The sequence below is a fragment of the Carcharhinus amblyrhynchos genome, chromosome 14 (assembly GCF_965287045.1).
Source record: "Carcharhinus amblyrhynchos chromosome 14, sCarAmb.v2.hapA, whole genome shotgun sequence".
Classification (NCBI taxonomy): Eukaryota; Metazoa; Chordata; class Chondrichthyes; order Carcharhiniformes; family Carcharhinidae; genus Carcharhinus; species Carcharhinus amblyrhynchos.
In genome coordinates, this window is record NC_137337.1 from 10,582,314 (window position 1) to 10,605,340 (window position 23,027).

Below are 23,027 nucleotides of genomic sequence, written 5' to 3' on the forward strand. Positions count from 1 at the left end.
CACAGCCTCAAGATAAGGGGGAGCAGTTTAGATCAGAGTTGAGGAGGAACTTCTTCACTCAAAGGGTGGTGAATCTCTGGAATTCTCTGCCTGTTGAAATGGTGGAGGCCAGCTCACTAAATATATTTAAGTCACGGGTAGATAGGTTTTTGACAGACAAGGGAAGTAAGGGTAATGGGGAGAAAGCGGGAAAGTGGAACTGATCCACTTCAGATCAGCCATGATCTTATTGAATGGCGGGGTGGGCCAGATGGCCTACTCCTGCTCCTATTTCTTATGTTCTTATAGGTGGGGGGGTTATATTCTGCAGGCATTGGGACCAAATGTGAACAAGGTGAGATCGGATCAGGCCCACTGAGTTCCAGCTCCTTTGGGGAATGTATGCCCTGGAAATGAAAGGTGAAGAATTACTAAAGTGAAATTAAACTAAAATTCAGAACATGAAAAAGTACTGGCATGGAATGTACAAGTACAAAGTGCATAAGGATAATTAAGAAAGAGTGAAAACCAGCAGAGAATCCATGTTTGGACCTGGAGGATTCAGGTAAAGTTTTTAATGAATAATTTGCTGCTGTCTTCACAAAAGAGCGAACTGACAATTATGTAATTGTTACGAAGAAAGAGTGTGAAATATTGAATGGGATAAACATTCTAAGAGGGAAAGTAATAAAGGACTTAACATCTTTGAAAATAGATAAACTGCCAGACCTGAATGAAATATATCCAGGTTAAAATAAGCTAGGGACTATCCTATTTTAATCCTCCCTTAGTACAAGTACAGTGAGCTGGTGACAACTAGGGTTGACGAGGGCACTGAAGTGGATTTGGGCTGTGTCAGGTAATGCAGTCTCAGAGCTGCAACAAGTCAAAGGAACATGTAAGGATATTGTGTAATCTGGAGGATCAATAAGATTTTGGCGTAATTGTCCATAGATTCTTAAAGATTGCAGAACAGGTCAACAAGGTGTGTGAAGCAGCATAAGACATGCAAGGATATGCTAGAACTTACAGTTTGAGTACTGCAAAGGGTGACTTAACTGAGGGGCTGAGATAGAGTAAACAGACATGACCTAATCACTTTAGAAGATGGGCGTAGATTTAAAGGGGAGATAAGGAAATACTTTTACACCCATAGCGTGGTAGAGATCTGGAATTCTGTAAGAGGTTTGGAGACAGATACATTTTAAAGGATGCTTTATTGAAGAGCCATGATGAGTCATGGACCTTTGCAGGCAGATAGTGGGATGAGACTGCATAGCTCTGAGTCAATTGCAATCGACATGATGGGCCCAATTGTAGCCTCCTATGGCATACTTACCTGCAACTGTAACCCTAAAATAGAATGTGTTTGCAGTTGATGCCCAAAGTCCACTCAGTCAGCTATATGAACAATATATGATGCTGGAGCCAAAACTGGCATTTCGATTAGCACCAGACGATCCAGGAGCACTGGAAACATAATGCTTCCAAACTGTACTACTGAATACAAAGGAATACAGTTCCTGCTTTTATACTATGTTCCCTTTCTTCTTTTGCTTATTTCCCTGCGTATACATGCTCCCTTGGGAGTCTGCTCATGTGGTTTCCAGCATTGTTATAGAGCTGCAAGAGAATTGCATAGAAATTACAACACGGAAACACTTGACCAAAGCAGTCCCTGTTGGTGTTTATCCTACACAGAACTGGCATACCTCTGCTATCGTTGGTTTTATTTTAGTTTTTCCTGTCTCTTGGAGGAAACACCGGGATGTAGTTACTTTACTGTTTTTCAATAATAATATTAAGGCTAGAGTTGGAGATGTGAAACTGTAGCCTGGCATAGCATGTAGAACCATCAAAATACTGTGTCATTCACCCGTCAGACTGAATTTTAAGGGCATCCACATTCTTTGAATTAAGGGAACCAAATAGAAATAATTGGATCTAATAAGTGGGCGAGGCTGTGGCGTAGTGGTATTGTTGTTGGACTAGTAAGCCAGAGAGCCAGGGTAAAGCTTTATGGAATTCAATAAAAATCTGGAATTACAGGTCTAATGATGATCAGATGATAGTCATAAAAACTCATCTGGTTCATCAGTGTCTTTCAGGGAAGGAAATCTGCTGTCCTTACCTGTTCTGACCAACGTGATTCCAGATTCCACAGCAATGTGGTTAACTCTCTCTTACCTGCCCTCAGTTCAAAGGCACTTAGGCCTGGGCAACAAATGCTAGGCTTACCTGCAATGCCCATATCCCATAAAAGAATAAAGAGAAAAAAAATTTGATTGAGAGGATTGTGAGAGTGTGGTTATCTCACAATGATACCAAGTAGGTCAGATAAAACGGATAAAATGGACTGAGGCCAGTTGAGGGGAACTGGTTCCCCTCAAACACCAGAAGGAATGGCAGGTAGGAAGGGTGATTGGTTCATCGCAACAGCATTTTATGAACTGTGATTATCAGAAACTAATCAGAAAAATTCAGCAGGTCCACAGACCATTTAGACTCAAAACATTAACTCCATTTTCTCTCTCCCTACAGCTGCTGCCAGACCTGCTGGGTTTTTGCAGCTTTCTCTGTTTTTGTTTCAGATTCCAGCATCTGGAGTATTTTGCTTTCATCCAATAGAAGGAATGATGGAAACAGACTGTGGCTAGACATCATTTTAATTATATAGATACAATGATATATGCTTTTCAGCGTGAGATTTTGCTCTTGTCAAAATTAAAAACAGTTTTGCTAAATGAACAGGTGTGAGACAGACAGGAACAACAGTGATCCACATCTGGGCTGCATTAGTACATTCTCTGCATTTGCTATCTAATCTTATTCTATAAAAATGAAGGCTCTAAACTTGTCTAAGTATTATCAGGATCGAAATTCTGAGCTATGTTAAAGTATCTTTGATTGGAATTGATTTATGATATACAATTTATATATTCCAGAGAAAAGTGAACTGACAGGTTACAGACATGGATGCCTCAATGATGAACGTATATAATATTTTCCAAAATGAATTATAACTATAAATCACAATGACAACAAGAAAAATAGGCAGAAAAACTAGAATTTTAAGAATGTAGCAGCTATTGACTTCTAGAGTCTGTAGCAAGAGCCTCATTCAGCAAGCTTCTAAGATTAGTGCAAACGTGAATGTACAGACATCACAATTTTTACACTGCTTGTTATAACTTGCAAGAAGCGTTCACATTTGCGTCAGCCTGACTTTATAGTCAAGTAGGAATTTGCCAGGTAAAAATTGGACCCATATACAAAAAAAAACCCAGTGCATATGAAAATAAAGTTACAACAAAAATACAGAAATTACCTGGGATGAGTATTTTACCTTTGGTGAATCAGTCCATAGATTTTGCTGTGGCAAACTTTGGAAAAATTACCTTCCTCACTAAAGGAAGTAACTTTGAGAAATAAAATTCGCAGACATTTGGAAGAAAAATAGGACCCAGCTTCTGACAGTTAAGAGCTGAGATTGTTGCAGCATATGCCATGGTGGAGATTGTGCTTGATAAAGTTCCCGTGAAGTGCTTTGAGATGTTTTACTGCAGAAGTACTATATAGTTACAGGATCTGAGCCCAAAGTGAATAACACAAAAGTTAAATAGTGTTACTACTATGCCCAGAGCCTCATTGTGCACAGAGAAAAAAATTAAATGATACACAAATATTTTCTGTTACAATAAATATGATAGCATTGAATTTTTTAAAAAACTTGCACCTTACTCTTTCCAATTTTAACTCATTCTTTGAACCCTACCTTTTCAGTTTCCATAGCAATCAGGATTATTTTCTTACTGCATTTTTAAAAACTGGTTTTGAATCAGACTTGAAAGGTGGAATTTTTCAAATTAAATTTTTTAAAAATTCAGAATAGATAATTACTTTTTAAAATGAAGTTCCAGTAAAAGTTATCAGATGGACATCTTAAACAAGAAATATTATCTCCTGCAATCAAAAACTTTAATAATTGGCAATCTAGCAGGATTCAATAAACCACAGCCAGAGAAGAAATTTGCTTATTTAATGTACTGGAGCTGAAAGGGGTGCGATTGCAAGGGATTGAGTTTTAGTCATGCCATTTGCACAGAGGCCTAATGGATAAATTTAAGGCAATGCTGCATGATCCAACCTATAGGAAAGAGGACTTTAATAGGGTTGGAAGGCCTCCATCTTGTGAGATGATGGTTTGTGCTCTGGTTGTCAACTCTTAAGCATCACCTGCTGTGGCTCAGGAGCCCCATTTTGGCATGGTCAGTGTCTGCCACATTGCTGAGGGAGATAGTGGGCTGAAAGAGGCATGATTCTCTGGCCTCTGTTTTCTCTAGGCTCTCTTCTTGCGTCAGCTGAACTTTCTTGTTTCTGCTTGCCTTTTACAATGTCCTTCCAAACAGTCAGGCTCCAGAGGTCACAGTCGTCAGCCACTGTATCCCAGTTATCAGTATTAATGTCACCATCTTCAAATCTCTCCTGCAGGTGTCCTTGTAGTGGAGATATGGATGCCCAGGAAGTCATGACCCAGTGACTAGTTCACCATCGAGATGATGTTTAGTTATATGGCCTTCATCGATCTGATGAATATGGCTGAGCCAGTGCAGGCCGTTGCTGGCTTAGCAACGAGTGTAAGTTGATAGAACTAGCACACTTAAGGACCTCTTGAGTCAGTGACCTTGTCCTGCCTAGAGATGCCAAGGACATGTCTGAGATAGCAAAGGTGGAAACTGTTCAGCGTATATGTTGTTCGGGTATCTCACTATTGAGGAATGCACTGAGAATGCAGGCTTGGTAGACTCTCAGTTTGGTGTTCTCAGTCATGTTGCTGTTATTTCACACACTTTCTCTTAGCTTGGTCAGACAACTGCGGCTTTTGTGAAGCATGTGATGACTTCAGCATCAAGCAACAGAACACCTTGGCATGTTTTCCTAATGCAGATGGCCAAACCAAAATCTTTACACTCTGTCCATTTGCTGCTGAAGATATGAGAGGAAGCCCTTAAGATTCTTCAGTTATGATGGAGAATTACCGATTTAAGAAGTAATTTTTGTAGATTATTAGAAATGTAGCTTTACCATTGTGCAATAGTAACTGCTGAAATGAGCGTAATATTTTCAGTATCATGGTAGCTTATTTATTAAATGTGCTTACAATTAAGAAATGTAAAGAATTGGAATGATTTTAATTTTAAGGATAGGAGAAATTTGAAGGGCTGTGGGGAAAGAGTGGGACTAATTGGATTGTTCTTATGATCTGCTGGCATAATAGCCTCTTTCTATGAAACTGCATAATTTCTTCCTGGTTGATAGACATCTTTTTAGGGATGGCCTGTGCATTTACATCCTCGAAACACACATCAGATGCAAAACATTGCATTTAGATAAATAAGGTAACCCAGAGACCTCGACATACAATGAAGTACAAGTTGTGAAATATTACATTAACTGGGCAAAGTGCAATTCAAATGATTCATCAACGCTACCTCAGCATTAGATGACAGGATATTCAAAGGTGCAAGTGCATGTTTCCCAGATATATTCATAATAGGCTCACTATTATGTTTGCTAACATATTGAAGCCAGAAACTACAAACTGCAGGACTGCAATTGTTTTAATACAAGGCAAGAAATGTCTCTTGATGTACAAAGGCAGCAAGAGACGGTTAGAATTATTCATACTGTTCACGGGTTGGATTTTATCTTATATGTGATTCAAGGCTATTTTGCTCATCAGAGTAGGAACTGTCCTCTTGCTCTCCATTCTCTTCACCTTCGTCCCTGTCCTGAGTTTGTTTTTCTTCATCTACTTCCACAGCTTTGATGCTTTCCGAAGACTCACTCTTCTCATCACACTCATGCTTTGCTCTGTGATCAAGGAAATAAATTGCCTTTAGTTCTTGATTAGATAGATCCAAGTACCATAATTGGAATCTTCAGCAGCAACAGCTATATATGAAATCTATCCCATCAGTGATACTAACTTGTCATATTTAAGATGAAGATCTCAGTGTTTTTCCTTGAAAGTACAGCCCTGAAACTTGTCACAATTCAAGGTTTTGAAAATTCGGAATTACATTTTACAAAATAAAACTCAATTCTCTACATAAAACATGTCAAATTGGCATGTTTTACCCAGTAAGCAAAAATGAAGAACTCAACAAGTTATGTAGCTCCCATTCATCATTAAGAAATTCTATACATCAATAACTTGGCACTGTTTTTGCCACATAAGATAATCAAAGAAAATTGGAAGACTAAAGGGCCAATTTAATTGTGGTGTTTAAAACGATAAAGGGATTCGATAGGATAAATATACAGAAACTATTTCTTCTGGTCAGAGAAATCAAGAGAGAGCACATCTTAAAATTATAGCTTAGTCTAAGAAGGAAGTCAGGAAGGACTTCTTCAAGGAGAATGATAAAAGTTTGCTGGTTAAAGATATCATAGAACTTAAGTGGTTGAGGGAAGGTACAAATGAGCTATAACCTAACTGAATGAAAGAGCAGGCTCGAGAAATTAAGTGGTCTCCTCCTGTCCCTGAAATATAAATGATTCTACTGTTTTTATTTGTGTTTATATAAATGTAGTTTTAATGCTTCCTGTGCCTATATGTTTTAATTGAAAAACTCAAGTGAAGGTTCAGCTTCAACCCTGGCTCTGTAGTAACACCTGTCTCTCTCTCTCTCTCTCTTTCTCGAGTCCTAACCTCCTCCTTGGAAAGATCACATGGAAATATTTGATGGTGGGCAAGACAGCACCTTCAAACACAGATTCTTGTTATCTCTAACCTTGTTTGCTTCCTTGTTCTCTTGTGCTGAACACCTCAAGGATTGTCCCATAGACACAAACCCTTTATCTTCCCACACCTCCCAAAAAGCCAGAAACCATAGTGTGCTGCAGAAAGAGCCAATGTCCTACTCTTTGGACTAGATTTAATGGAGAGGGCTGTGTAAGGGTTTGGGGTACTTTATTTTGAAAACTGTTGCCCCGAGTTTCTTCTTACCTCTTACTGTGACTTCAGTTGAAGAACAGCAGGACCTTGCAAGAAATGACATAAAAAGCCTTTGAACTGGTAACACTGTTTCTGCAGGGCTTCTGTTCATCTCTCACTGGAGATTATTTGATGCACCCCTTTCTATCCTTCCCACCTTTGAAATCTTGAAAAAGGAAAAGTGTACAGTGTGCTAACTGACAGGATACAACTTATTATTTCCCACACTGAGACTTCCTGTTTTGTTCTCTCACACTAAGCTGGATTTGACCTTAGTTATGGGTGCATGATATAATGTGCCTGCTCTGAATGGTAGTAAGCTGGGAAATAGCAGCACTCTGCTGAATACCTCCTACCATTTGTTTCAATTATGGATGGGATTGCCCCTCCCCTTCCCTGTGCTGAGATTTATTTCTAGCTATCTGATGCAGCAATAATTCACAATTCAATTTTCTTTTGCCAGCACCCTGCAACAGACCGGAAACCTCTAATACATACGCCACAAAACGTTTTACCTGTATTCACTGCCAAAGCTACTGTCTTCCTTGTCAGATATCGAGAGGGGAATATCTTCTGCATTTCTTCCTTTATTCTGGACAAATTCTTCATCCACCCCAGCTTGCCGCAATGTTTCACGGTATCGTCTCTCAGCTTCTGATGCAGCGTTTTTCTGAAGATAGAAATGAACGTTATGATGCTGAGCAGAGATCAATGGTACACTCTTCACAAGATGTTATAGTTAAACAATTATTTAATTAAAGTTAAACAATTTAAAAAGATGCTAACATTAAATAATTTCCAATCTGCTGTCTAATTATCTCGCCTTCCCCCTCTTGAATGCATTGACTTCCTCGTTTAATAATTTTACTGATGATAGTCACCTCAAGTGGCCATACTTTCAGGATCCTCTCAACAGCTTATTGATCCAAAACAACCAGGGCACAGATTGCAGGTAAGAGGCGGGAAATTTAGAGGGGATTTGAGGAAACATTTTTTCACCCAAGGATGGTGGGAATCTGGAACTCACTGCCTGAAAGGATGGTAAAGGTGGGAAGCCTCACAACGTTTAAGTATTTAGATGAGCACTTGAAATGCCATAGCATTTCCACAAGGCTGTGGGCCAAGTGCAGGAAAATGGGAGTAGAATAGATAGGTGTTTGATGGCCAGCATAGACACGATGGGCCAAAGGGCCTCTTTCTGTGCTGTAAAACTCTATGACTCGATTAACTCTGTTTCTTTCTCCACAGGTACTGCATGACCTTATGTTACTTCTGGTACTTCCAGAACTCTGCAGTTCTGAACTCAGAAGTCTGAGGTCATGTACCAACGATTCAAGAACAGCTTCTTCCCTGCTGCTGTCAGACTTTTGAATGCATTAAGTTGATCTTCCTCTACACCCTAGCTATGATTGTAACACTACATTCTGCACTCTCTCGTTTCCTTCTCGATGTATAGTATGCTTTGTCTGTATAGCGTGCAAGAAACAATACTTTTCACTATGTTAATATATGTGACAATAATAAATTGAATCAAATCAAAGCACTGCTTCTCATTTCAGAATCCCATACTCCTCAGTGTTTTTTTTATTTGTAGTTCTTCACTTTATTCCTCACAGCCATTTAACTCATCACCTGAGTGACTTGTTCAAAGAGGTAGGGTCTGTTGTGGACTCGCTTCTTCATCTCCTCCAGTTCCTTCTTGTACTCTTTTTTCCTTTTGAGATCTCTCTGCCTGAAACCAAAACGACAACTGATTATTTGTAATTTCAGGACAACTAGCTTTCGCAAACTACAAAAGAGATGAAGCACCACTTTATCTTTCTTTGGTGTTGATTGCCTCTCTCAATGTTGGGCAGGCATTGGTAGAACTCTCTTGCTGTGTCTGAATGAAATGTCATTCAATCTTTTACATCCAACTGAACAGAGATGATATAAATCATGTCTAATAGTGGATAAGCCATTTTATTATCATGTTATTGATATTGCAAGACATTTTTATTTCTATACAGCAAAAAACATAGGATAGCAAGAATAGAACAAACCGATACTGCTTCAGTGTTTTTTTGTAGGTCTCTGCTAGGCTTTGATGAGGATCCATAGCTTTAGCCCGTGTCAATAATGTTTTGCTCATGTCTTGGGTATTGACTTTGTACTGCTCCATCCATTGAGCTTTCTCTAGTTCCTGCTTATCCCGTTTTTCCAGGGATTCCCTATGAAACAAAATCAGATCACCTATTAAAGGACTATCAAACATGACAATGTTTCCTGGTGCTTGGTGATTGTGTGATGAGCCAAAAGTGGAATTACCATTTTATCCTTTCTGCCTGCCATCCATTGTGTTAGTTTTATCCTAAATGGCTAGAAGAATGAACACAACAAAATGGAAATGAAGAGCAAACATGGATATGTATATAACTATCAATTTTCTTATTTTACACTATTTTCTTTCTGAGTGTGCCACACACTATTTCTGCACCAAGAGCATGGATGTGAGATTTAATCTTTGGTCTCTATCTAGTATAATTCCTTGATTTGTCGTGGATGAACCAGAACTATCTCCAGCTCAATATGACAAATAGAAACCAGAGCAAAAACCAGAAACATAGGCCCAATATTAACAGGCCTGCAAGTTCAGAACTGGGGATGGGGGCACTGTGGGGAGGAATTGTGTGTGGGGAAAATGGGAAAATAGATGTCTTTTGGATTTTTTTTTTGTTTCCCACACATTAAGTCTCCAAGACAAGTTAGTTGGCTGTCCTTTGAGTAGCAAAACCCTGCTTCAGGAGGATAGACTAGATATTCTGGAGGAACAAGTAGAAAGGGATTGTCATGGCAGGATCTAGTGAGGATTGCTACTGGGAGATGGAAATAGCAGTTGGGTCAGGAGAATCCCATCATGCCAGGGAGGGGAACAGAAATCAGAGACAGGGGACAGGGTCAGACAGATCCAAAATTTACAGGATCTTCATCTTTGGTGGAAGAAACATTTTTGCTCCTCCTGGCCTACAAGCAGCGCTGGAAAATAAATGATCTAATATCCAACCCTACTTGCCTTCTTTTACCTGTCAAATTTCCAGGGGTCAGAAAAGCCAGGTTAAAAATAAAACATTTGTTCAGTCTTCTTAAAAAGTTTACCAACTGAACTGCCACCCCCAGAGTTGTTTTGGTCACCCTGACACTGTTAAATTTGAAAGTTGGCAGGTTCAAATCAGGTTTGAATTCCTTCAAATTTTGACTTTTCATGTGACCCACACCTGCCTTTTTTACATAGAAACATAGAAGATAGGAGCAGGAGGAGGCCATTTGGAGCTTTGAGTCTGCTCCGCCATTCATTACAATCATGTCCGATCATCCAACACAATAGCTTAATCCTGCTCTTTCTTTTTTGGGACAATTACCCCACAGAGTGTTTGAGGTGTCAATTCCAGCCCGCTTCCTGACTGCTCACTCAGGTTGGTGCACAACATCAGTTTGACTCTCAGCTGAGCTGAGCTTCTAATCTATCATGTCCAGTGTGTCTCCAAGACTATCTCTTTGCACCTGGTGCAGTACGGTGGCACAGTGGTTATCACTGCTGCCTCACAATGCCACGGACATGGTTCAATTCCTGCCTTAGGTGACTATGTGGAGTTTTTGCATGTTCTTCCCATGTCTGCATGGGTTTACTCTGGGTGCTACAGTTTCCTCCCACAGTTCAAAGGTGTGCATATTTGGTTGATTGGCTATGCTGAATTGCCTCTTTGTGCCCCGTGATGTGTAGGTTAGGAGGAATAGCGGGGTAAATATGTGGGGTTACAGGGATAGGGCCTGGGAAAGATGTCTGTCAGACAGTCAGTGCAGACTTGATGGGCCGAATAACTTCCTTCTGCACAGTAGGGGTTCTATGAACAGCACCTACATTGCTAACTCAGCTCATTGTACAGGAAGTGAAATCATGTCTTTGGCAACTCAAGGCTCCATTTCTCCAGTGCTCTCCACTTGCCTCCGGAGATCTATCTTGCAGAAACTCAACTTATCCTGTGCCAGTGGTATACTATCCTATCCCATATCTCACACACCTATCATGCCTGTTCTTGCCAATCTCCAATGACTCATTGACTCCACATCATTACTCATGTTTTTAGATGCCTTCATGGCCTGACTCCAGCCTCTTCTACATTTTGTTTTAGCCCCACATTCAGTCTGCTAGTGCCACTCTTCTGAATTTGGTCCGTCGTGTGTTACTACCCATCACAGTCCATCCTTAGGTGATGAAAACTTCTGCCATCAAATCTAATACCTAGCACTCTAATCCTAAATTTCTCCACTATACATTCTACTTTCAAAGTCCCCCTCAAAACTTGCAGGTGCCACTGTGCCACTAATCATGGTCTGGAAACTCTCCCATTTCCTACTTGGTGCTCTCTAAATTCCTGGAAAGCATGGTGGGCCATTTGTGCTTGGAAAGGTGCTAAATTTTTACAGTTATGTTTGGTTGCTGTACAAGTCTAATTTGTAAGCTGATATCTAAGTTCAGGTTGTTGGCTGCTCGAAGTGTAAATTGCAGTTGGCTGACATATAAATGTGAACTGTTATTGGCTATCGTGTGAGAGTTAGTTATTGTTGGGTGTTTCCTAAGTGCAAGTTGTATTTGGCTCCTATGTACCTCAGTTGTTGTTGGCAGTAATGTAAGTTTACATTGCTTTTGTTGCTTCTGGCTACGCAAGTCTTAGGTTGCTAGTGATTTTGCAAACATTGTTGATGTTGGATACGACAAATTGCTGTAAATGCAAGCTGTTTTTGGCTGCCAGGTAAGTGCAAGTTGTTGCTTAATGTTTCATAAGTGTGAGATACATTTGGCTGCCATTTAAGCGTAAGTGTCATTTGCTGCTATACAAGTGAACACCACTGATGTTGTTGCCTGATGTACTAGTATAAATTGGTTGGTTGTCTCTCCCAGCTTCTCGTATCCAGAAGACCCATTTCTGGCTCTCTCAAACACCTTTTCAAGGATAGTGAGGGATGGCAATAAATGCTGGCATTGGCAGCAATGGCAAATTTCCTTGAATGAATTTTAAAAATTCTATGAGGCAGACTTCACAGTCCGTCATTTAGTAAATTTATTTTCGATGTATTGAAAGGAAAACACAGTCGCAAATATCATGATGGTTCATGCTCAACTTCCAAATTTTGTTTTACCTGACTGCTGATTGCCTTTTTCTTGCAGCATCTGTTGTATAGGTGGGAAGAGTATCAGAAGACAGTGATTGAATGCCACTGAAGGAATTGCTTCTGGTCAACTGAGTCTTTACTTTCTTATGAGAATTCTGTAAATATGACAGCAAAGGAACCATTTTATGCTTGAAAAGTGTTATGCAATTTCCATACTTGTTTAATACAAAGATTTTTATAAGAATGCAAATTATTGAACGTGCATTAATATAACTGCATTGAAGTTGGATAATTAAGCGCAGTTAAATGAATATTGTTTAAACCAAAAGGAGGCACAAATATGCAGTCTGAATCAAAGGTTCAGTTAAGATTATAGACACCATCTGAATTCCAATATTTGATTACACAAGTTTACTCCTGATCATTCAAAATTATTTTTGCATTAATAAACTTTGAATCATCCAATAATCTGAACAATTGCATCCAAATGACACGGTAGAATAATATAAAGATATTGATTTCATGATTTGGATTCAGGAAATTCATACTAAAAATGCTGATATCTAGCTGACAGGATATAGCAAAGGGAATATATATCACCAATATATACATATGACCTGTCCTGAGGGTCAGTTGATGTTGCTACAGATTTTGCCTTCCTTAATGCTGGAATCAATGTGTCAAGCTTGTTTTCATTTTTTCACAATGGAGTTATGCTGCTGTTGCTCAAGATAATGAGTTGCTGGACATTCATTATAGTTTCTAAATGATGCTAATAAGTCCTGGGTTCCTCTTCCGTTCTATGCTCACCTGAGTTACGGTGTAGGAATACGATTGTCTGATCCACAAGGTTGGTTTTGACATTGATGTCTTCACTGCAATTATAAACAGCTAACTCAACATAACATTCTGCAGACCTTAGATACCACACTTAAGCCTCCAATCTATGAAACTGCCAGATAGTTTACATTTTAAGTACAAACTCTACTTCTTACTTTCAGTCTGGAGTATTTCAGTGACTTGGACAAGACATGTTCTTTCCACCTGTAAGTAGACACCTCAAAGCAGTGGAGAAGTATCACCACTGGTCTTTGCAGGATTCCCAAACCTGTTGGCATGAAAGTTCAACAGCAGCGTCCTCTTCCAAGGCAACTTGCCCAGCATGCTAATCACTCAAAATCAGCTCCACTGGGTAGGATATGTTGTTCGCATGCCTGACACCAAATTCACAAAACAACTGCTCTACTTGGAACTCGAAAGCAGCAGGATATCCTCAAAGCTTCCCCAAAAAGATCAAGCATCACTGCTGACTTATGGGAAAACCTGACATGTGACCAACCAAAATGGAGGCACTGAACATATTGAAAGACTTTGTCAGGAATATGCAGAGGTGAAGTCTAGTAACTGGAGGAAGCACACAAACTCCAAAGAACTTATCTATCCATCCCACAACCATGCATTGGACTTATCAGCTACCTCATAACCTATCACACTGGAGTGGGATCAAGTCGTCGTGGATCCCAAGAGACTGCCCAGAAAGAATGACCTGTAAGTAAGGTCCCAAGGGCAAAATTTCCACCATGATTCTCTGCTCTTCTGCTGTAGCAGTGACAGAAGATGGCGGAAACCCTGGAGAAGGATAAACAATGGTTAGAAAACCAAGCACTAATGGTGGACAATCTACACTGCCATGTCATAGCCCCAAAAGTGAAGACGAAGACCCACCTCCACGTATCTAGGTAGAGATTTCCAGTATGTATGTGGCTGCTGGAATTAATTCTTTTAATACACCAAACCTTGACAGGATCCTTCAACCAGTGGCATTGCAGTGAAAAACATACCTTTGATACTTTGTCTTCACTTGTTTTACTTTGCCGTGGTACTAACTTTGACGTATGGAGTTCAAAAGGCACACATCTTGTTGTCTCCTTCACCTGGTAGTTTCTTCTCGATTCTCTCTGAAATGCTTTGGAGAGTTTTACATAATCTGGAACTTCATGATTTATGCTTGGCCTGAACTTTGGTCTTTCTTCGAGGAATCCCAGCTTTTCCTGTCTTGTTTTCGCAGAGCTTGATCTGGTCAGCTCTTTTTTGTAAGGATGAAGATCTATTGGTGAGGAAGCACTTTTCAGCAAGTCCACAGCTCGCATCTGTATCCGGATCTTTCTGAACAGTTCCTCCTCTTTAAGAAAGACGGAGAAATAATGTATTTTAACAGAAAAATACTTAGCAATGTTCTTAGTAATATTAAAATGTGATATTGTGGCACTGGGAAGGGGATAAGCAAGGATTCAGATTCAACACTTGATTGGCATTTCAGCTGTACTGTTATGGAGCTTTTTAAGCAGAGACCTGGTCACTTCCGTTAGGGATAGCTGTCTAAGATTTCAGCTCAAGTCAGTTCCCAATCTCAAATAAAAATACTCTTAAATGCCACATGGAGCTGACAGAGAGTTATTAATAATTAATTATCTAATGTGTTGGGTATTCAACAGCTGTATTATAAAATACAGCACACGTGTTTGGTTTGTTCCAGAGATTTTCTGCAGCAAATTTCCAATCTCATCCAAGTTATACAGTGGAAGAGAGAGGAACAGCACAAAGGCTAGAAACAAAATTGCAACAAAGAGAAAAATAAATTGATTCTCTACTCTCATTTCTGTCACTAGCTGCTCTCAAGACAGCTCCTATTTCTAGCCAAGAGCTGTGTAGACAGATGCTGGAGATCAAATTACTATCCAATCTGGAAAAGGTCTGTACCATGGGTCATTCTGTCTTGGTTCTCCATGTGTAGCATGACTACAATATTTCAGCACCATGTGGACCAGTCATTTAAAATGCATATTGCAATCATGTACTTGGCTTACCTTTTAATTTCTCGCTTACTGTTGGGTCTTGAACGGACCGAGGAATTTTCTTTATCTGTTTTGCCATTTTTGCTGTCTCTGGCACTGTGGTACTGTGCTGTAGTTTCAACTTTTCCTTCCTCTTTTCCTCCTTCTCAGTAAAAGTAAATGGTTTCTGTGTGGATATCAAAAACTCTTTGCGCTTCTCTCTTTCCCTCCTTCTCCTTTCCTCATTCCGTTCATTCAATTCTTCATAGAGTTGCAAATAGACATGGGCAGGCACGGGAAGAGCCCGGAATTTCTTCTGGCATTCTGTCTCTTCTTCCTTCTGTTTTTCCACTAGCTCCTTCTCTATTTCCATTAATAAGCTGGATCTGAGAAGCTGAGTCTTCTTTTGACCTTCCCGCATCGTCATGTTGAATGGCTGAGGGACTGCACAAAACAATTCAGTAAGAAAGTATGTAGGGAGTCATGCAACAGTGACGGATGTTATACAAGTTCATCCCCGGGTTTTAAACAATCCACAAATCATTTAATGTCTTCGTTAGGAATGATAGAAGAATATTAGCAGTGAAATTCTTTTCTTCCTCAGTCTATAGCACAGAAATAAGTCATTTGGGTCCAGCTGGTCTATGCCAGTGATTATTCTCCACATGAGCTTTGACCTATCTTTCTTTACCTCACGCAATCAACACATCCTTCTATTTCCTTCTGCCTCATTTACTTCATGTAAATATCTCATATTTCCTTAAATGCATCTATTTCAATCATTCAATGTGGTAGTAAATTCCACTTTCTAACCACTCTTAATTAGTCCTGGATTCCTTATTGAAGTTGAGAATAGAAGATCACAAAAAAAAATAGAAGCTGGAGTAAACTATTTGACTCCTGAGTCTCACTAACTTATTTTGCCCTATTTTCAATCCCTATTACACTTGTCTGTCCTGTTCAGACATATCATACTAAATGTGTATACAGCAATTATCAGTCCTCCAAGCCTGCATCAACCATGCTGCCCGACTGAAGTCCCTTACCCTTCTGGGGACCATATCCTTCTATTCCCATCCTATTCATGTATTTGTCAAGACGCCCCTTAAAAGTCACTATCGTTTTTGCTTCTACTACCTCCCTCGGCAGCAAGTTCCAGGAACTCACCACCCTCTGTGTAAAAAACTTGCCTTGTATATCTCCATTAAACCTTGCCCCTCGCACTTTAAACCTATGCCCCCGAGTAACTGACTCTTCCACCATGGGAAAAAGCTTCTGCCTATCCACTTTGTCCATGCCCCTCGTAATCTTGTAAACTTCTATCAGGTCGCCCCTCAACCTCTGTCGTTCTAGTGAGAACAAATCATGTCTCTCCAGCCTCTCCTCATAGCTAATGCCCTCCATGCCAAGCAACATCTTGGTAAATCTTTTCTGTACCCTCTCTAAAGCCTCCATATCCTTCTGGTAGTGTGGCGACCAGAACTGAACACTATATTCCAAGTGCGGCCTAACAAAGGTTCTATAAAGTTGCAACATGACTTGCTAATTTTTAAACTCAATGCCCCGGCCGATGAAGGCAAGCATGCCATATGCCTTCTTGACTACCTTCTCCACCTGTGTTGCCACTTTCTGAGCACTGTGTACCTGTACATCCAGATCTTTCTGCCTATCAATACTCTTAAGGGTTCTGCCATTTACTGTATATTTCCTATCTTTATTAGACCTTTCAAAATGCATTATTTCACATTCGTCTGGATTAAACTCCATCTGCCATCTCTCCGCCCAAGCTTCCAACCTATCTATATCCTGCTGTATCCTCTGATGATCTTCATCGCTATCCGTAAACCGACCAACCTTTGTGTTGTCCACAAACTTACTAATCAAACCAGTCACATTTTCCTCCAAATCATATGTATAAACCAGCAAAGGTCCCAGCATTCCCTGAGGAATGCCACTTGTCACAGTCCTCCATTCTGCTGTCTGAAATGGCCTTGCAAGCCACTCAGTTGAAGGGAAATTGGGATTGGCAATAACAGCTGCCCTTGCCAGTAATGCTCACATCCCATGAAAGAATAAATTAAAAAACCTGATTTTAGATGGCATTGCAAAGGAAAATCCAGCCCCAGACATCTTTCTTTATTTTAACTTTTATGTGAGTTGTAATAATTCCCCACTCTCAACTGTTAATTGAGCTACTGGGGACTTTGGCACAGTGCTGAAAAATATTTAGACACAAAATACCCCTGAAACATATATATTTTTTGGCACGAATCTTAATACATTTCTCCATCTGATAGAAAATATTTTGTTTGCTATGGAAAGCTTGGTTGCTGTGCAGATCCCAAGGTGGAATCACCATACCTTGGGCATTTAAGTAAAGACTTTCCAGAAGTTTGTGAAATAATGCGAAAGTGCAAGCTGGGAGGCAGGAGTGAAAAGCGGCTGGTACATGCGCAGTGTGGCCCAGCTGTCTCACTAACTGGGGAGCATGCATGGAGGAGCACTAAAATAGCATGAAAATAAATACCTGTTATTTCTAAAAACAATATTAAAACACTCTTCACGTGCAACACTTTCATATTATGGGTGTCATGTAGTATCATTTGAGTACTAATCCACTGGGAAAGGGGTACTTCAACCAAAATGTTTTCAAATCACACGGTGTTGTTCATTTATTTGGGAAATGTTTCACCTGTAAACTGCAAGTTCCAATCTGAAGTAGAACTCTTAGCTCTGGTGGACTTCTTCAGCTGTGAAAAATTCTTTTTAGCATTCAGCTCTGAATCATTTACACTGCAGAGTTCATTTGCAGAACGGCAACTTCTCACCATTGTGTTTCTGATAAAGAAAGTATTGCTGAGAGTAAGGTTAAAAAAAAAGAACAAAATGACTAAACTTGTTTGACACTGGTATTTATAACCCAGACTATAAAAACATGATAAGTACATGGCTGTGCATTTGGTATCACACAATTTGGAATAGTATTTGAATGAATTCCCAGTTTGAAAATCCTAGGTAGAGGGTACTGAAGGACAGTGTGGAAATAAGAGAAAATTGTCCTGCTAGCAGAAACTTGTCTCTCATTGATTTATTACTAAACTGTATCATCACTTACTGCAGAAAGATATCAGGTCCAATTTTCCTCGGTGCTCTGACTAAAGAAGCAGCAAGGAAGGGAATGATGAGGGAAATATAGAGAAAGCAAACTTGCAAAGTTTATTTTTCAGTTTTTAACAGATTATACTGTTAACAAAGGAATCTTAGACTAAAAGCAGGCAGTGACACTGTCAGTTTCCTGCACAGTTTGTAAACATTCAGTGAAATTCCCACATGCTGTTAGGTTCATAGCCATGATTCATGAGTACAAACCCACATCCATCTGCTCAGTGGCATAAGGTTAAGAGCTCCAAAGTGCTGCATCATCATAGTCCATACACGATCAGCATTAGCAAAAATAAATTTTGCTCTGGAGTTTAACAGCAATTTTCTGACTTGCTAATTAGGATCACAGAACACTGATGGCTCCAAGATTATCAATTTTAACTGAATGATTGAATGTGCATCCCTGACTTTCATCATTGCAACACAGGCAGTTTCGGCTCCAAGCTCTGGAATTCTCTCACAAGACATTTCTCCCCTCTCTCCCTCCGCCTCTCAGGTGTCCCCTGAAACCTTTCTCTTTGTTCAAACTGCCTTGATAACCTGTTTTGGTGCCAAAAATGTTTTTATTGATAATGCTCTTGTTAAATCCGTTGTGATCATAGAATCCCTACAGTGCAGAATGAGGCCATTCAGCCATCAAGTCTGCACCAACAACAATCCCACCTAGGCCCTATCTCTGTAACCCGCTAATCCTCTAACCAATGTATCCCGGGACACCTAACAGCAATAGTGTAGGTGCATAGCCAATGCACCTAACCCACACATCTTTGGAGTATGGGAGCACCTGAAGGAAACTCATGCAGACAGAGGGAAAATGTGCAAACTCCACACAGACAGTGACCCAAGCTGGAAATTGAACCCAAGTCCCTGGAGCTGTGAGGCAGCAGTGCTAACCACTGTGCCACCGTTTTGCTATGTTAAAAGCACTATATAAACGTAAGCTGTTGTTGTTGAAGAACCAAAAAAGGGCTAAATTTGTATGCATGGGAACCGAGGGGCAAATAATTAACCCGACATGAATTTATCTACTTTCACCGCAGTAAACTCACCCAGATGAATGCAACTTGCAAGGATTATTCATCACAGGAGTTGGTCCTTCATTAATCATGAAAAACCTGTCCAGCTCCTCCATCAGGCCCGAGCTTTTCATGTTACCCTTATACTCCATATTACATTTATTCTTCTGTTGCTTATAGTACTTGTCAAGCGTCAGCAGCTTCTGCCTACATGAATTCTTCAAGGTCAAAAGGTCTTCATGGTACTGCTTTTCAAGCAGTATTTGATCTTGCTCCAAAATCCCCATCATTTCAGCTTCATTGAACTGGTTTGACCCAGCAGTCTGAAATGAGTCTGTCCTATTCTGACATATCCTGCTAAAAGATCATACAGCAGTTATCATTTTATCACAATCATTAACAAATCATGAATGTTGTAAATCTATAATAATATAGTAATTTTTCTGGATTAGTGTAAAGCCTTCATCTGAGCTCCCTTTCAAACATTAACTGACCTTTTGTACATGACCAGGAATTTTATACTGTGGTAACTTTTGGCACTACTCAAATTTTTCATTCAATAAAAAGATACATATTTAACATTCATTTCTTCAGATTGGTAGTCATTGGATAAGATCCTAAGCAAATTTATGAACATTGTTCAGATCTACAGTTCCCATGTGCTATAATTGGTAAGGACATGCCTATAATAAATTACTCGATTTAATCAGTCACGTTGGATATGACTGTGGACTAGCAATCCAAAGGCCCGGAGTTAAAAGTCCTCATCTGAAAGTTGTGAATGCAGTCTAGTAATTTGTGGCTGGTGCCAGAAGAAAATGACTATAAAATGCTGTTGTCAAGAGAAGGTACTGCCATATCTTTTTTTTTGTCTGGCCAAGATAAAAGTCCGTACTACACAGTTGACCCTTCATGTTCTTAAGGCATCTAGGGGAGGATAATAAATAATACCTTACCAGTGTCATCCATATTTTGATTAATAATTAAAACATTAATTATTTGTGCCAAGAAACTGTCAATTTACTTGATTCAAAGTTCCATTAGTATTTTTTTTGAAAGGTTGCAATTTACTTCAGTTTTACCTAGCCTTCATGAAGTGACCTCTCCCAAAAGGTAGGAGTCAGAGACCAACAACCAATTTACAAAATCTGTTCCTCTTCCACACACAAGCTGCTAATTTTCCTCAGGTTATACATTTTTGGCCATACAGGGAGTATTGCAGTGATGATCTTAAAGGGAAGATCTACAACGAGGGCAGCTAAATATCACAAATATTTTCCAGATTCCCATTATCACCCGCTTACAGTTTTTGCATCTCTATACAATGTGTTTCCATGCATTTTCCTGACTAATTCTTTGGTAGCTAATTCTTTGGCTGCCATGGTGGAATTTAAATTCGACTCTGGACAGCTAGTTCAATTAATCACCATGTTACCATTCCCCAACATAAAAATAATTTCAAAAATTAGGAAGGCAAAATGTTGCAGGTGCTGGCAAGCTGAAATAGAAACAAATTATGCTGGGAATGGTTAGCAGGTCAGGCAGCATTCATGGAAAGAGAAAAATAGTTAACGTTTCAGGTCAATAACGTTTTGTCAGATCTGAAGAAAGTTGGAGATGTAACAGGTTTTAAGCAAGTCAGGGAAAAGTTGGGGGGTGGGTTGTGGAAATAAAAGGGAAAATCTGTTCTTGCTTAAAAACCCATTACATCTCTAATTTTCTCTAGGTTTGATGCAAAAATCATAGACCAGAAATGCTAACTGACTTTCTCTCTCCACAGATACTGCCTGACCTGCTGAGTATTTCCAGCATTTTACTGCTTTTATTTCCATTAAAAATAAAATTCCAAGTAGATCTGGTTAAGTTTCTTTTGGGGAATTTGAAACAGAAACAAGTTTTAAAAATAAGTTTACTTCAATTCAAGGTTGGGAATAATATTCCAGCCTAAAGTAAACCTGAGGAACAGTACATTACCTTATGATCATGTATTTTACAGCCTTCTGGACTCAACTTTAAGTTCAACAACTTTCAGACCATGAACTCTGACTTCCACTTTGTATTTCTTTCCCCTGTGCCAGTCTGAATCTTGTTCTTGTGTTTTGTTATCTGACAGTGCTGACTAGTATTCTGCTATTAATACCTTCCTGATAGTGAACCAATGATTTGTTCCTTTCCTAACACCATTATCACACACTTTGCCTTTTCTTCCATGATGCCATCGTAATTGAATCTCCCCCACCGCTTAACCTGTTGCTGACCTTTCCTTTTGCTCCACGTGATAAACCCCTCTACTTCCCCAATAGCAGATAACTCATCGCCTTTCCTCAGTTCTGAAGAAAGTCACATTGGACTCAAAATGTTAACTCTTCTTCTCACTCTATGGATGCTGCCAGAGTTTTCCAGTACTTTCTGTTTTTGTTCTACGGATCAGTTTGGTGAACTTTCACTGCACTCCTTCTAGGGCAAGCACACTAGTGCTTAGTAAGGAGACAAAATTGTACACAATATGCCAGCTACAGCCCCACCAAGGCTCCATACAATATATTGGATCAAGCTTTAACTCTGTTTCTCTGCTGCCAGATCTGCTGAGTTTTAAGCACTTTTTCTTATTTCAGATCTCCAGCATCTGCAGTATTTTGCCTTCATTATAATGGGAATGATACTGGTTGAGACAATAAGATTGCCTACACACTCCAGCCATTAGTGGATCAGCACATCCAACCTTGTGACACACTGCCTTTCTAAGACAATTGGAAAGTGAGAATATTCATTACTCAATTGGATCATGTTTGACTCTCATAAAACCATTACAGTGCAGCAGGAGGCCATTCAGCCTATCCAGTCTAAATCAACTCTCTCACAGAGTATCTTAAGCCCCCCTCCCCATGCATTTACCCTGCTGATCCATGCAACCTAGACATCTTGGGACACAAAGGGGCAATTGAGCATGGCCAATCCGCCTAACCTGCTCTGATGAAGGGTCAGCCACACTCGAAACGTTGGTTCTATTCTCTCTCCACAGATGCTGTCAGACCTGCTGAGATTTTCCAGAATTTTCCATTTTTATTTCAGATTCCAGCATCCGCAATATTTTGCTTTTAACTGCATATCTTTGGATATCTTGTCAGCCAAATAAGCTTTTTTTAAAATCCCCATTTTCAATATTTTTATATCTGGCAAAAAATACATTTTCAGAGGAAAAGTAAAAAAAAGTATTCTTAGAACAAGTCCCAGTGATTTTTTTTTCGCCAGAGTTGTGCACACAATTAAATTTCAATAAGAGACTCCCGGCCAATCCTGGAGAGTTGGCAACCTGACGGCTCGTTACTATGGCAACCTACAAACAACCGGGCCTCAGTCTGTTAATACGTGGGCCGCACCGACAAAGATTCGGTAAAGGAAGCAAATAAGAATGGAGCCAGCAGCAGCATCCCGGGTATCAGTGAGCGGCCGGCCCTGTGAGGAGCGGTGGCAATGCCGTTTGGGAGGGAAATGGCCGGCTTCTTCACAAGGCCTACCCTCAGTGGAGGCTAATGGCCGCCTTCTCCTCACTGACTCTCCGCCTCGCTTTCCCAACCGAATGACTTATCCAGAAACCACCGACCCAGGCAGCACCAATACCGGGAGGAAGAGGTGAGGTGAGGTGGGAATGAAATAAATAATAAATCTAATAACACTATCTTCAGCACCAGATTAAACAGAGCACATCCCTTCGGCCGGAGCAGCCTACTTCCGTCGCGCCTATTGGACGGATGGCGGATAAGAGGACGACGCTGATTGGTCAATCTAGCAGTCACTCAGAACGCTTCCCCGCCCTCTGCCCATTCCGATGGCTGTGATTGGCTCAGCCCTGCCCCTCGCCCCACCCTCCCTCCCGCCCACTGC

General features: G+C 40.1%; 1 protein-coding gene across 6 annotated transcripts; it reads right to left on the minus strand.

Annotated features, from left to right (window-relative positions):
• Positions 1 to 2,627: 2,627 nt before the first annotated feature.
• On the minus strand, positions 2,628 to 22,889 carry fam161b (FAM161 centrosomal protein B). 6 transcript variants are annotated; one of them, XM_080202278.1, is made up of 10 exons: positions 22,832 to 22,889; positions 19,176 to 19,499; positions 17,657 to 17,802; positions 14,998 to 15,408; positions 13,972 to 14,312; positions 12,158 to 12,285; positions 9,022 to 9,189; positions 8,612 to 8,711; positions 7,495 to 7,649; positions 2,628 to 5,853 (listed from the first exon to the last, which is right to left on the minus strand). In XM_080202278.1, exons 2-10 carry the CDS (start codon positions 19,430 to 19,432, stop codon positions 5,685 to 5,687), a joined length of 1,875 nt encoding a protein of 624 aa, XP_080058404.1. In that variant the 5' UTR covers positions 19,433 to 19,499; positions 22,832 to 22,889; the 3' UTR covers positions 2,628 to 5,684. The 6 variants fall into 6 exon arrangements, with proteins under 6 accessions (XP_080058404.1, XP_080058407.1, XP_080058409.1 ...); XM_080202281.1 differs by having other exon boundaries at positions 19,176 to 19,496; positions 22,832 to 22,877; XM_080202283.1 differs by lacking the exon at positions 22,832 to 22,889 and adding an exon at positions 22,661 to 22,824 and having other exon boundaries at positions 19,176 to 19,496.
• Between the last annotated feature and the right edge of the window lie 138 nt (positions 22,890 to 23,027).